At 44.9% G+C, this 14281-nt stretch overlaps 1 protein-coding gene across 2 annotated transcripts in view; it reads right to left on the reverse strand.

Moving 5' to 3' along the window:
- Window positions 1-876: 876 nt before the first annotated feature.
- Window positions 877-14281, reverse strand: part of golgb1 (golgin B1) — a 22487-nt gene continuing 9082 nt past the window's right edge. For both annotated transcript variants that reach the window (XM_037695839.1, XM_037695838.1), the window contains exons 11-20: window positions 6646-11569; window positions 6149-6560; window positions 5846-6079; window positions 3558-4385; window positions 3277-3470; window positions 3031-3190; window positions 2850-2935; window positions 2703-2774; window positions 1672-1762; window positions 877-1583 (exon numbers count right to left, since the gene is read on the reverse strand). In XM_037695839.1, the coding sequence (XP_037551767.1) occupies window positions 1449-1583; window positions 1672-1762; window positions 2703-2774; window positions 2850-2935; window positions 3031-3190; window positions 3277-3470; window positions 3558-4385; window positions 5846-6079; window positions 6149-6560; window positions 6646-11569 (7136 nt within the window). In that variant the 3' untranslated portion in view covers window positions 877-1448. The remainder of the gene's footprint in view (window positions 1584-1671; window positions 1763-2702; window positions 2775-2849; window positions 2936-3030; window positions 3191-3276; window positions 3471-3557; window positions 4386-5845; window positions 6080-6148; window positions 6561-6645; window positions 11570-14281) is intronic.

Here is a 14281-nt window from a genome sequence, read left to right on the forward strand (position 1 = left end):
CATTTGTACTGAAACAACACACTATAATTTCTATGGGAGAGGGGCCCCAAGATGACCTACTTTAACCCAAGTTATTATCTGAACTGTTATAAAGTTGTCATTCTGTGCTATAGATTTACCAGTAAAAACATTTTTTATGTAATGGTTTCACTTTCTTCAAACAAGTCCAAAGATCCAGAATTCACTCCCGCTTAAAAACCTTTTATTAAAAGATTTGAACACAAACGTGTCAGCAGTAACAGCGTGTCCCTTTTCCAAGAAGAAAACATATTTTTTTAATGCACCAGTAGCATTTTAAAAAGAGTAAATACTTTGTCCCATTTGGTCTAAAGTGAATCAACAGGCTGCCAACCAATACTCTTAATTACTTCGTAAAACAAAAGTGTTATGTTCTGAATTAAAAATAAACAAAACTACTTGAATGATTCCTGGCCCAAACCACCGTTACATTCTTATGTACAGCCCTTTACAGTTATTTACAACGTAAGAGAATCAGAAAGAGGGAACTGCACAAACAGATGGTGGGCGATCGAACGGATTCTTCTGAACTATAAATTAAGTCACACCTGCTTTAATTGGATGGATTTAATCAGAAACCACAGATTCTGTAATGGAGTAACATACGTGGGAAAAAAACGCAGTACCACAGGAGGATGACAGCATCAACTGGAAATTTAGAACAAACTCACATCCAGCTGAGAATGTGTACAAATATCACTATTATCATCATATTTGAAGAAAAATCAAACTTTCTAAAGAAGGGGAGTAAAAATAAGAGGGAATGTTAAAGTACAGAAACGGCTCTGTGCTCTGGTTTTGTGCATAAAATCAGATTAGAAGCGTCTCGTTACATCTGAACCACACACCACCGTCCTGAGAGCTACCATTGCAACAAAACCCACCATTAAACAACACTTTAACCTGCTGCAGTGCTTCTTTTCTTTACTGGTCTTGATTGAACATCCCTGCCATATTTGCTGATTACTGAGCAACAGCTCGAGAGAAAAAAAAAAAAGGTTTGGATGGAGGATTTAGCACAACACTGAAACTTGGAAGCATTATTTTTACTCTTTGAATTATAAATTAAGAATATATAAAGTATTAACTGGCATCGATTTGGGGTGTTTAGACATTATGCACCTTCATCTGGAAGAATAATGTTCAAACCTGAAGGCACATTAACTCTATTTGCCAAAACATTTCAATATATCTCATTTCCCTTCTTAACGTGTAGATGAAAATGTCGCTCCTTTACGTCTTATCTGCTTAAATCCACTTCATGAAGACCAAATATTACAAACAAAAATCAGCAGACTCCACAAACTTTGGCAGAAAGATTAACTACTATAAAGTGCATTGTGTGTGTGCAGACGATCCATCCCAGCCTTCTTTCGTTGGATATAAATTATATTCATGGCTTGAGTTGGACACGCGTCTTCTTCGTCAGGTTACAGGTATCCACCGAGGCACATGAGCAGCAGAACGTGCACAGTAAGCAGGTAGAGACTGAGCAGCAGAGGGGTTCGCTGACGGGAGCAGAAGACCACTCGGAGCATCCGCATCAAGCCTGGACCTCTCCGAGTCTGCGAATATACAAACGCAAGGTTATGACAGGCACCTGGCTCGAGGTTTTAATAATGCTGGTGGTGCAGAACGCGAGCGGCTCCTCACCCGAGTGACGGCTCCTTCAGGCGGCTCGATAAAAACAGCGGTCTCCGAGTGATCCTCCTCGTGCGCAGAGTGCCATGAAGCCTGACTGTGACTGAGAAGAAAACTTAACGTTAGAGGATTGACTGAAGGGACGGGTTTATCACAGCTGGAAAAAAAAGTTTATTTTAGTATCAACATTACAGATGGTTACAAAACCTTGGTGAAAACATAATCTACTAGAAGTTTCTCAAATTTCTAAACTAGGGCTGGGTGGTATCTCGATTTAAAAAATATCAAGGTAATTTCATACGCAATAAGATGGACTATATCGATATTTCTACGCTGCGTTATAATTACACTTGAAAATCAGAATTTAACAAGATTAACACTTAAAAACAATTATTTGTTTACTCAAAATTATAGTAAATGTGTGTCTCAGTCTAACTTTTACTTTATGAATGCTCTTCAATGGTCAAATTAGCTGCATGTCACCGGTTTGACTGTTCAAAGCAGTGAGCGGAACAAAGGTGGCAGGCTATGGCAAGCTGATTGCGTCATTAATAGCTTGTAAAGATTCTCAGTCATCCAGGATATGGTAAATTTAAAAAAGTTCAAGACAAAAACAATAAAGTATAATAAATAGAGACCAGTTGTTTTTGTCTTGAACTTTTTTGAATTTGTCATTATAGCCAGGTTTACCTTTTACATGATACAACGGCATGCTGTACTGCTACTACTACTCTGCTGCCATCTAGTTGCTGAAAATGGTAGTGCTATATATATATTTTTGTCAGAATGAATTAAAATGGTTATATCTCAGCCAAAAATCAGTTTATAAATATGGGGGAAAATCCATAAATATGTTGCTTTGGCCTACAAGTCGCAGGGCATGTAAATTATGCAAAAAAACTGTGACTTAAAGGGTGAAAAATATGGTAAATTCTCTGTTATGTACACCAGGTTGTTGTTTTTATCTCTGAGTGGTGTTACAAAGCACTCATCTTGTAATCGCTCTGAATTCAAATCCCAGCAGCGATGTTCTTGTGTCGTACCGTTTGAGTCGATCCTGCGTCGCCATCAGCTGCTCCTCAACTGCCAGCCTCTGCTGAGTTTCTTCCTCGAGTCTAATTTATAGAAGTTAAAAATGAGCATCCGTTTCTACAAATCAATTTAATTCTTATATCCGATACAAATGGTACCTCTGCTGGAGCTCTTTGACTTCAGCTATATAGACGTGGCTGCTTCGTTCCTGTGGGGCTCCAGGAGCACTATCCACTTCATCGTTCTGTGGGGAAATGCTTATAATTAACCATTATCCACACGATTTATCTTTTCAGTAATTGCACAGTTTGAAACCTGTTCTAATAATTTAAGTCCCACCTCTCTCTGAAAGCGTTCCTGTTGGAGTTTGGGTTTCTGAGCTCGAGTTTCTTCCAACATGGCGGTGAGCTGTCGCAGTTGTTGGTCTTTCTCTGTTAGCGTGCTGAGCGTCTGCTGCTTCAGCTGCTCCACCTGAGACATCCAGTCGATGCGCTCCAGTCTAAAGAAACAAATTAATAGAACGTAAGGTTTTTGTCCTTCAAACTAAAAGTAGCTTTTTTTAAATTATTTTATTTTAAGTGTCACCTTAGTGTCTCCATTTCCTGCTCGCCCACTTCAACCACATTCTCCAGCTGCGAGATGACGCCCAGCATGTCTTCATTCTTCTTCTTCTCCTCAAACAGCTCCTGACTGACTTTAATCAGCTCTCCTGCTCCCAGTCGAGCCAGCTCTGACTTCTGCTTCTTCACCTCAGTGTTCTGTGTTTCAATTTGCTCCAGCTGCAAATAAAAACAGAATGAAGACGGGATCAAATGTTTAAAAAAAGTAACTTCTTAGAAGAGTTAGCCGTCCATCAGCTGGCTCACCAGTCTCTCCCTGTCGTTCTGCAGAGCTTGCAGTGCGTTCTTCAGGCTCCACACCTCTCCAGTTGAGCCTCCGGGGCTGCTGTGTGCTGACTGGCCACCTGCCTTGCTAACCTCCTCCAGTTTCAGGCTCAATTCGTTGACCTTGGTTTCCGCCTGATCCCTGGCATCCTGCAGGGAGGCCATGGCGTTAGCAAACGACTGGTTTTCTGCTCTCAGCTGCTTTGTCGTCTCAGTCTCCTCCAGCAGCCTCTGTTCCACCGTCAGCAGGTCTCGAGCCAGCTCTGCCACCCTCTCCTGAGCGTTCTCCGACTCTGTGCGCATCACCCCTCCTTCCCAGCGAAGCTCAGCCAACTCTTTGCTCTTGTTTTCCTGCTCTTGTCTTTCCCTGTTCAGCGACTCCTCCAACTCCTCCCTTTGAGCTCTTTCTTTCTGCAGCTGCTCCCTCAGCTTCTCAACTTCTGCACCGGGAGCGTCTACCACCTGAGAGGCCATGACATTAGAAGCTTGACTAAGAGTCTCACTCTCTACTCTCTGCACCTCTTCTTCTCTGGCTCTGCTCAGACTCTTCAACTGACTGTCCAGCTCCTCACGTTCCTTTTCTAAAGAGACGATCTTTGATCTCTGGGCTGCCAGGAGCTGTTTGTGTTGGGAGTCCTTCATGCTTAAAACCTGGTTGAGTTCTTCTCGGTACCCGTGAAGCTGAGCAGACAGTTTGGCCTTCTCAGCGTAAAGGTCGTCTCTCTGGACCAGCAGAGAGCGCAGCTCCTCTTTTAGACTGTTGTTCTCTGCTGCCGCCTCTTGGATCAAACCATCTTTCTCCACCATTACCTGAAAAGCAAAAGAAACTCCATAAAACAAGCTCAAACATGTTCTACACATGTTCAACCAAACATGTTCATGCATTTCCTCACTCGCTCTCATGCAAGGTGGATGCCTTTCTTCCCTCTCCCGTCGTCCTCCTGCTTTTTTTGCTCTCCGTCTTGTGTCGAAGCTCCTACTTACACATCTTCTGAATCGTAAAATGCTGTCATGGATCTGGTTAGCTGGACTTTCAATGCAATTGATACAATTTTATCAACGAAGCAGCAGGGTCCTGGAGAACCCTCATGCCCCGCTGACACGCACACGGCAGGATATGTCATGGATCTGTGGAAAGTTTGGAAGCTGATGCGTCTTTCTGTATTATCTCAGGAGGACGTTGAAGATGTTTATATCATTGGAATCATGATAGCTCTGCTTTTCGGCACCGGCACATTCGTGTGTTATCGACTATTAAAGAAGACAGCGGCGGCAGTTTTGGTCATGGCAAAACTGCAGAGTCTGCATGAAGGTTTGGTTTGTGCTTAGAGTACTCAAAATCAGCTGATTTGCGAGCTAAACTGTAAGATGGAAGTGATTTGTGAGAATCCCAGGCCACTTACGGCTTCTGGGATTCGCCAGCATGTTGGGGATGACCTTAGAGGGAGCTAATAAGCACAGACCAGTGAAATGCCCACTAATCCGGCCATTTTAGGTCAAAAGTACCAGCAGAACTCAAGGCTGATGAGAATTAACAGTCTGTCTAAAAAAAATAAAAAAATCAACAACTGTGGCTTATCTGAAACTGACTCCCCCATTTGGCCTTGAAGCAGGCCGACATGTCAAATTTCTCCTGGGATATGTGTAAACTAAGAAAGCTTTGTCTATTGCGCTCTTAGGAGCAACAGCAACCCCACCCATCTTTCGGACGACTGAACGAACATAATCTCACCGTATTTCAGTATAATGATGAGTACACGGACGTCTGCACCTCTGGATGCAGGGGGAGGGCCACCTGCATCGTGGGGGCCCCCACTCACCCAGCACACACACTTTTTGCCCCACTCCCCTCAGGAAGGAGATTGGGGGGCATTGAGTGTAGAACCACTGGACTGAGGAACAGCTTCTACCCTGAGGCTGTTACTCATTAATCTCTAACCAGAATAAATCACTGAAAAAAAATCGCATCATGTTGCTGCTGATCTGTTTCAATGTTGATGTGTTCGTGCATGCTCATCTGCTCACACAGACTCGTGTTCATGTTCGTGCTGCTGTTCAATGTAATGTTTTTATGTTATGAGTGCTTAGTGTATATTTAGTTGATGTTTTTCTTAGTTCATATCTTAGATATTACTGTTTTTCTTATACATTTTATTGTTGGATGTAACTGGGACCCTGTGTACATAATTTCGCTCCACCACATGTACCACATGAGGTGCGAATGACAATAAAGAAACTCTGACTCTGATAATAAAGCTGATTCTGGTTACCTGTATGTGTTTCTCCTCCAGTTGCTTGTACAGGCTGAGGACTCTGTCTCTGTCTTCCTGTAATGAACCCATGGCTTTCATAAAAGAGTCCAGCTTGGTTTTGCTGCTGTCCCTCTCTTCCTCTGCTTTCCATAGTTTTTCATCCAGATCCCGCACTTCTCCTCTTCTCTGCTCCAGCTCCTTCTCAGCTTCTTGTGCCCTGCTGTCTGCCTCTTTTCTAGCCTCTTCTGCAGCCTTGAGGAAAATTATTGTTGTTTTAAATCGCAAAATTTAACTTTTTAGAAGAAGGACTCATTTAAATACCTGTGCAACAGCTTGTTCCTTCTCTCCCAGCAGTTCCACTTCCCTGCGCTCCTTCTCGTGTAGCTCTGTCTGTAAGCTCTCCGTCAAAGTTTTGGATGAACGCAGGTCCGTCTCCAGCTGCTCCACGCTCAGACACAGCTCTTCTGCCTTCTTCTCCCTCTCCCTCAGCTCAGTCCTGGCCTGGTCAACTTCACCCTGCAGTCTACTGACAGCCTCTTCCAGAGCCCGAAATCTTTGATGCAAACTCTCAGCTTCATTTTTTAGCTCGTGGGCTTCATTTTGAGCAGATAGCAACTCAGCTGTCGTTTGGTCGAGCTTCATCTTTTCCTGCTCTAAAGCAGCTTGTTGCTCTATGACTTTCTTTGCTTCTTCCTCCAACCTCAGCTGCCAATCGTTGTTATCTTTCTGTAATCTAAAAACAGATATAGTTTTAGCTTATGTTCAAAATGTTAAACATGAACAGTTTAGGGAAACAGACGATCTTAAAAAGATGTTACCTGCTGACAGAAAGTTCAAGCTCCTCCTTCAGCGCAGTCTCTTTCTGAAGCTGATCTGCGAGATCCCTGGCTCGTGCTTCGGCCTCGTTAACTTCGGCCTTTTTCCCCTGCAGAGCGCTGTTGAAACGAGACTCCCACTGCCGCGCCTCGTCCAGAACTCTGTCCCGATCATCTTGCAGGGAGGACATGCTGCGAGAGAAGGCAGCTAATCTGGCCAGAGACTCGTCCAGACGGGTCTGCGTCTCCCGGGCTCGTCTCTCTGCAGCCTCCGCAGCCTTTCTGGCTTCCAGAGTAGCCTCCTCCTCTTTTTCTCTTTCTGTGTACGCCTCCTCCAGTCTCAGCTCCATCTCCTTCAGCTCAGCTCCCAGCCTGAACCTCACAGAGTCAAGCGTTTGCTCTGCCTCAGCTTTCAGCATGGCCTCCCTCTGTTGGATGTTTTGTTCAGTGGCAGTTCTGGCAGCTTCGGCCTCGCCTGCCCGTTTCTGGGCTTCGGCTAGTTGAGCTTTACAGCTGACCATGTCTGCTTCAGTCCTTCTCAGCTCCTCCAAAGTTTTGGAACTCTCCAGCTGTGATTGTGCTAGTTTGCTGTGGAGCTCATCCTGACCCAGCTGAAGGGCCTTCACTTCTTTGCACAGTTCGCTGATCTTTTCCTGGAACTGGATGCTGTCCTTCTGTAGCTGCCGCACTTCCAGCTGCTTCTCCCTCAGCAGCTCCTCCAGCTGCCGCGCTCGGCTCTGGCTGCCTTCTCTCACCCTCTGGGCAGACCTCAGCTGCTGCTCCAGCTCCCGCTGCTTCCCAGACGCCGCTTCGGCTTCGGCTCGTTCCCGCTGGGCTTGCCTCAAGTCCTCCTCCAGCCGGGCAGCTCGCTCCCTCGTGCTCCGAGCCTCAGCGTCCAGCTCCGCCCGCTCCCTCTCCAATCTCTCCACCTCCCGCTGCAGGTCGCTGAGGTGCTCTCGATGGTCCGCCGCCTCTTGCTGGTAGCTGGCGATGCTGCCATTGAGCTGAGCCAGCTGATTCATCAGACGCTCTTCTAGATTGTCTTTTTCACTTTCAAGTGTTTGGAGGAGTTCTTTGAACTGGGCTTCCCTCTTTGCAGCCTCTTCAATCAGGCCCTGTTCTCTCGCTTTGCTCTCTTGAAGGCACTTCTCTAAAGAGGCCGAAAGACTCTCTCTGTTTTCACTCTCCTGAAGATCACGCTGTAGACGGGCTAGTTCAGCTTTGAGTTCAGCTTCTCGTTCCTGCCACAGCTCCTTTTCTGCATTAAGAGCCTCAATCTCATTCGTTTTTATTTCCAGTAAAGTTTGAGCATTGCCAGTGATTTCTGCTTCTTTCTCCTCTGCAGGTTGAACATGTATTGTTGCAGATGCTGCAATTTGTTCCTCTGCAGTGTCTTCTGGAGTTAAGAGTTTCTTCTTTTCTTTATGTGGACTCTCAACAGGCTCAGCTGCAGTTATGACTGCATCAGTTTGCTGCACAACAACCTCCTCTACAGCTTCAGAGCTGCGTTGATTTTCTGACGTTTCTCGATTCCTTTCCACCGTTTGCGCAAGCTGATTATTCAGATCTTCATTCTGCTGCCTTAAAGTGTCCAGTTCAGCTTCCAGAGCTCCCACCTGCTCCTGAAGCTGTCTAACTTCAGCTCTCATGGCCTTCTCCTCTTTTTTACTCACAAACATTTCCTCCACCTCTCGAAGTTTCTCGTTCTCCTCCTCCAGCTCCAAGATTTTCTGCTGCTTTGTTTTAACAAACTTTCTCATTTTGTCTTTCACCAACTCCACCTCTTTCTGGGCGTCCTCCGCTCGTCTTTCGGCTTCGTGTCTCGCACCTTCGTGAGTTCTCACCTTGGCTGCCAGCTCCTGTCTCTCCTGCCGGGCAGCTTCCAGGACTTTCCTCACTCGCTCCGCCTCATCGCTCACGTTCTCATAAGACTTGAGCAGAGTCTCATACTCCTCCTTCATCCCTTTCACTTTGTCCTCCCACTCTCTGCACACTCTTGCAGCCTCTTCTTTCGCCAGCTCCACTTCTCTCTTAAAGGCGTCTTTTTCACTGATCATGCCCTCCATCGCCAGCTTGAGGCTCTCGCAGGAGCATCCTAAGCTTTGGTTCTCCAGTAATGCCCGATCAACCTCATCAATAAGTCTCGCTTTTTCAGTTCGTAGGTTCTCCAGCTCATCTTCTGACGAGCTGATTCTCTGCTGCAGCTCAGCTACGATCTTTTCAGCTGAAGCTAGCTGCTCTTTCAGGGTTTTGTTTTCTTTTAGAGCCTCTTTGCGCGACACCAAAGCAGCTTGAAGCTTTCGTTGAAGCTGCTGGGTCTTTGCCTCACCCCCTTCCTCTTTTTGTAGAAGCTCAGCCTCTAGATTCTGTGTTTTTTCTTGCTCAGCCTTCATTTCCGTTTGTAAAGACGCTATAAGCTCATCTTTCTGAGACACAGTGTCGTGCATTGAGTGTATGAGCGAGTTCTGCTCGCCAAGCTGCTGACTGAGCTCCGTTATCTCCTGGTTCTTGTTGTCGAGAAACTGCTTGAAGTCTTCCACTTCAGCCTGCAGAGCTGTAATGGAAGAGTCTGCGTATGTTCTGGCTGCAGCTTCCAGCTCTGATTTCAAAGTCTCTGCGTACGACTCAGCTTGGTGATGCTTTTCTCTGAGATCATCAATTTCTTCGGACAGCGTGTGAATCTGACTTTCCTTTACCTTCAGCTCTTGTAGCTCTTTGCTCATCTCCAGCAACTGAGACTCCTTCAGAGACAGACTTGAATGCGTTTCCTGTAGCTGCTTCTCCAGTTCGGCGTTTGCGAGTCGCACGGTCTCGAGCTCCTCCCGAAGAGCTTTCAGAGATTCTTCCATCTCTGTTGAAAGAACGTCAGAAGGTTTAGCAGGAGGCTGAACTGGATCCTTGAACTGCGGCTGTGATGAATCATTTTCAGTCGACACAAAATCCACCCAGTCCTCTTGGACCCAGTCGTTTGCAGCAGACTTCGTTTCAGGCTCTTCTTGGGGCAGATCTTCTCTGGCAGAGCTGATTTTTTCTTCTAGTTCTCCGAGTTTTGTGAGAAGAGCTTCTTGTTTGCCGCTCTGCGCCTCATAGCGTTCCAGCAGCTCGCTGTGCTCCTCTTTCTGCTGCTTCATTTGCTCACGGTGGTGTCGGTCCTTCTCTTTGGCTTTGCGGATGGTTTCTTTGCGGGATTCTTGGGCCTCAAGAACCTTCTTCTGAAGCGCTTCACATTCTGCTTCAAGAGCAGCAACTTGGGATTGTAATGCAGTCGTTTCAGAGGACATATCAGCCTGCTGAGAGCGTTCAGCTTCTTCACTTTGTGTTTTATTCAGAGAAATCATCTCGGTCAGAACGTTATCCTGATGAATAATTTTCTGCTCAAGAGTCTCAATCGTTTCTTCTTTGGACTTTAAAGCTTCTTTAAGCTCCAGAAGTTTGGCCTCCATTTCTTGATCATCATGTTCTTTAGTTTCCTCTTGCAACTTTTCAGGACTTTCTCTCGCCATCGTTTCATCGTTTTCTTTTAATTTACGAGTTTCCTCCTCAAACTCGCTGACCTTCTTCATGAGCTCCTTGCGTTGCACCAGTGCTGCCTGCAGCTTCTTCTTCGTGCTCGTCAGCTGAGCTTCCAGATCTTCCTTTTCTTTTCTCAAACCAACGAGTTCCTCCTCTGCATGAGCTGGTTCAGGTGTCGCCTGCGGTTCATCGTCTCCGACTTTCTTGAGCTCCACAATCTGCTCCTTCAGTTTACTCACTTCAGCTTTGATGTGAAACTTCTCTTCTTCTGCTTGAAGGAGCTTGGCAGACATGCTGTCGCTGAGCTCCGTCACCTCCTGCTCCTTCTGGCTGAGGCGAAGCTGCAACTCGTTGTTGAGCTCTGAAGCCTGCGAGTATTCCAACATGCTGCTGTCCATATCTTGAAGCCTTTTCTCCAGCTCAGAGCAGAGGAGCTCTCTGTCCTCCAGCTGGGCACTCAGCATCCTGGCCTCACTCTCCTGCTCAAACAGAGACTTCTGCACAGCCTGGATCGTTTGCTCTTTGGCTTTATTTTCACCGTTTAAAATATCGATCTGCTCCTCTAGAAGCTGCATTTCGACTTTATGTTTCTCCACCGCAGAGCTATTTTGCTGGGCATGGTTCTCCAGCTCCTCTCGAGCAGACTCGAGCTCTCTGGAGAAGTTACTGGCCTGAGCCTCAGCCTCTTCTTTGGCAACAGTGAGGGACTGCGCTTCCTCTTCAAGACTCTTGATTTTCTCCTGCGACTCTGCAGCTGCACTTTGGAGCCTCTGCAGCTCAGCCAGGAGTTCGCTGTATCTCTTCTGCAGCTCCTCGGCTAAGGCCTGAGCAAAAGCATGTGAGGACACGTTGATATCTGTGGAGGAGGAACTCTGCTCAGTCAGGTGGACCTGAACGGTTTCTCTGATGATGACGGATGAGGACTCGGTGTGGACTGTGGAGACTTCCTGCTCCATGCTTGTTGCCACCCATGACTGGACACAGTCCTGTGGGACTGAGGGCCACTCCTGACCCACGTCTTGATTCACAGCTTCCAGGAGGGTCCAGCTGTTCTGCACCACCTCTGAATCGCTGCTGGTGACCATCTCATCCGAGGATGTTGCTTTTAATTCTTCAGGAGACTCAGGCTGGTGTGCGATTAGCTCTGGGCTGCTCTCGTTATCAGCAGGAATAGAAAGGACAGAGGTGTCTGCAGCAACTAAGGCGGTTTCTTCTTCTTGTGTGTCGTCCATGAAATCAGACGGAGCAGCAGAACCTTGAGCAGGAGCAGCATCATCCTGATCTGGGCTCTGAGCAGAGTTTTCAGCTGAAACAGCTTCCCCGTAGCCTTGTGCTGACGGTTTCAAGGATTCTCGTAAGGCAACCAGCTCGTTGTCCTTTTCTAACAGCTGCTGCTCCAACTCCAGTATGTGTGCTGCAAAAATCAACAGGAAATAATCGAGCAGTAATTAATTTTAGTTTCATGTACATAGAAAATTCATACTAAACAATTTTACATAATCGAGAACAAGTTGGAATCAATGGCAACTTTATGCTCATAAAAAATAAACATCAGTAAAATGTGTTCAACATAACGGTACTTCTTCCAGTTATTTAACTGTCAACAATGGTGTACCACAAGGCTCAGTCTTCGGACCCACTCTCTTTACAATCTACAAAAGTAATGTAGTTCAGATCATCCCTGGGGCATCCTTGCATTTCTATGCCGACGATACAGTTGTATATTGTCGAGCTAAATCCATTGCTTTGACGTCATCCAGTCAGATTTGTTCCATCTCAAACTGGTGCTAAATGCTGATAAAACCAAAGGGATGTTTTCAAACAGGAAGTCGGTACCAGCAGTCCTTCATTCCATCTTATCCATGAATGGCGTTCCTACGGAGTTTGTTGATTCTTACAAAAACATTGGAATTTTGGTCGACTCACATCTCCTTTAAGCCTCATATCAAAACTTGATAAAGAAATTTAAATTAAAACTGGTTTATTTTTTAGAAATAGATCTTGTTTAACTCTGAATGCTAGGAAACACCTTGTAACTGTGACTTTCCTTCCCTCCATTGACTACGCCTACGGTGACATTATTTACATGAACGCTCCTACAAGCACCCTGCAGATGTTGGACACCGTCTACGAACATTGTCTATGAACATTGTCTATGAACATTATTACCGATATTGTTTATCTTATTTCTTTATATATTGTTTTGAACATTTAGGAACTTTTGTGTGAAATCTTTTTATCTGTTGCTGCTGTTACACTTGAATTTCCCATCCGTGGGACAATAAAGGCTGTTTCTATTCTATTCTATTCTATTCTATGAAGGTGTGCCAAGATTCAGAACTGGCTGTAACTATCATACCCACCACTGCACCCTGTATTCACTGGTTAACTGGACATCATTAACTTCACACAGACTTTTCCACTGGTACATTTTCATATTTAAATCACTTCTCGGTCTGTTGCCTTCACACATCTCCTCCTACATGTCACTTCGTCAGTGCAGCTACAGCGTGCGCTCTCAGGACATTATTACCTACAGTGTCCCCTCAATGTGGACCAAACTTGGCAAACGGGCCTTTTCTTACTCTGCTCTTGTAATAAATTGCAGACGGACCTGAAGCTCGAGACTCGACCTCACTAAGGGATTTTAAACATCTGTTAATTTCAAAGCAAAAATCAACGCAGACATGTTCCTGTTTTTAGCATTTCACCCCATTTCATAATGTAGCATGTTTTTGTTTCGTTTTATATCGCTACTTTTATTTACTTTTCATTTTTATTGTTGTGTGTACCTGATCTGTGGTTTGTCTAGAACAGGTCTCTCTTGTAAATGAGCCCTTGTGACTCAATGAGACTAAACTGTATAAAAAGGTTGAATGAAAAAAGTTTTACCCAAACTAAGACAGATTTGAACATATTCAGTCATCTGCTCAGTTTAATCTGTACATTGTAATTACAGTCGTCCCTGCTATATTGTGTTTTTTTACATTGCGTGTACATGCCGTGCAGTACTGCACATTCATCTCATAATTATCATCTTGATCACCAAAGTGTTTAAGAGCATATGAAGTGTTTATAAGAGTCATTATTCCTGCCTTCTGTTCACCACGCCCACCTGCTCAGCATAATTCTTCTCACCTGGTGGCTGTAGCGTTTAATCGCTCCCATTCTCTATTCGGTGCCAGATTATTGAAAGCCTTGGGCAAGTAAATGTCCAGCGATTATCTCCTGTTCCTGACTGATCCCCTCATCCTGACCAAGTTTCTGTGCCCTGGATTCTCCTGTGTCACCTTGCCCCTGTTGGACGTCTGCCAAGCTTCTGATTTCTGAACAACTTTTTTTCTGTGCCCCGACCTCAGAATATTTCCTGAACCTCAGATAAAGTAGTTTGAAGCCAGTCTTTCTGTGTACGACCCTTGCTTGTTTTCTGTCTAACCCATCGAGTTCTGGACAGATCCAAACTAAGCAACAACTCCACTCAGGACTCTGTTCTCGCGGTGACGTCATTGCTCTCGCGGTGACGTCATTACTCTCTCCATCCGCCCAATCCTCCACCTGGGGAAGTGAGTTTAACCACTGGATCAAGTCCCCCGATCTAAGCTCTAAAAGAGGGTTAGCGTTTCTTTTTCTCAGAACTCTGTTCAAGCTCCCAGTCTTTCCACAACCTCATCCTCTCCCTCCTCAGAGTTTCCAGTGCACTTCCACAGACGTGTGCTGACTTCCACCAGTCTTTTCAAAATAAAACTTATTGCATCTGATTGAATTTTCAGGTCCTCCGCTACAGGGGAAGGTTAATAAGAGAATGGGAAAGGTTTGCAGGAGTGTGGAATTTATAAAGCCTTATTTATAAATAAATAAAATACAATAAATATAACACCGCTACTTGGCAGATTTTCACCCATTGTGGGGGTCTCTGGAACATAACCCCTACAATAAGTGAGGGATCACTGTATAACACATGGCTAAATGAAACTTAGAAGGATAATAAATCAATTTTACTTTCTTAGACAATCTGTTGTAAGATTATTTTATGTTTGTGAACCTAAAAATGTTAAAATAAAAAAAATAAAAAAATAATAATATATATATATATATATATATATATATATATATATATATATATATA

The sequence above is a fragment of the Nematolebias whitei genome, chromosome 22 (genome assembly GCF_014905685.2).
Source record: "Nematolebias whitei isolate Nwh7 chromosome 22, NemWhi1, whole genome shotgun sequence".
In the NCBI taxonomy this organism is placed as follows: Eukaryota; Metazoa; Chordata; class Actinopteri; order Cyprinodontiformes; family Rivulidae; genus Nematolebias; species Nematolebias whitei.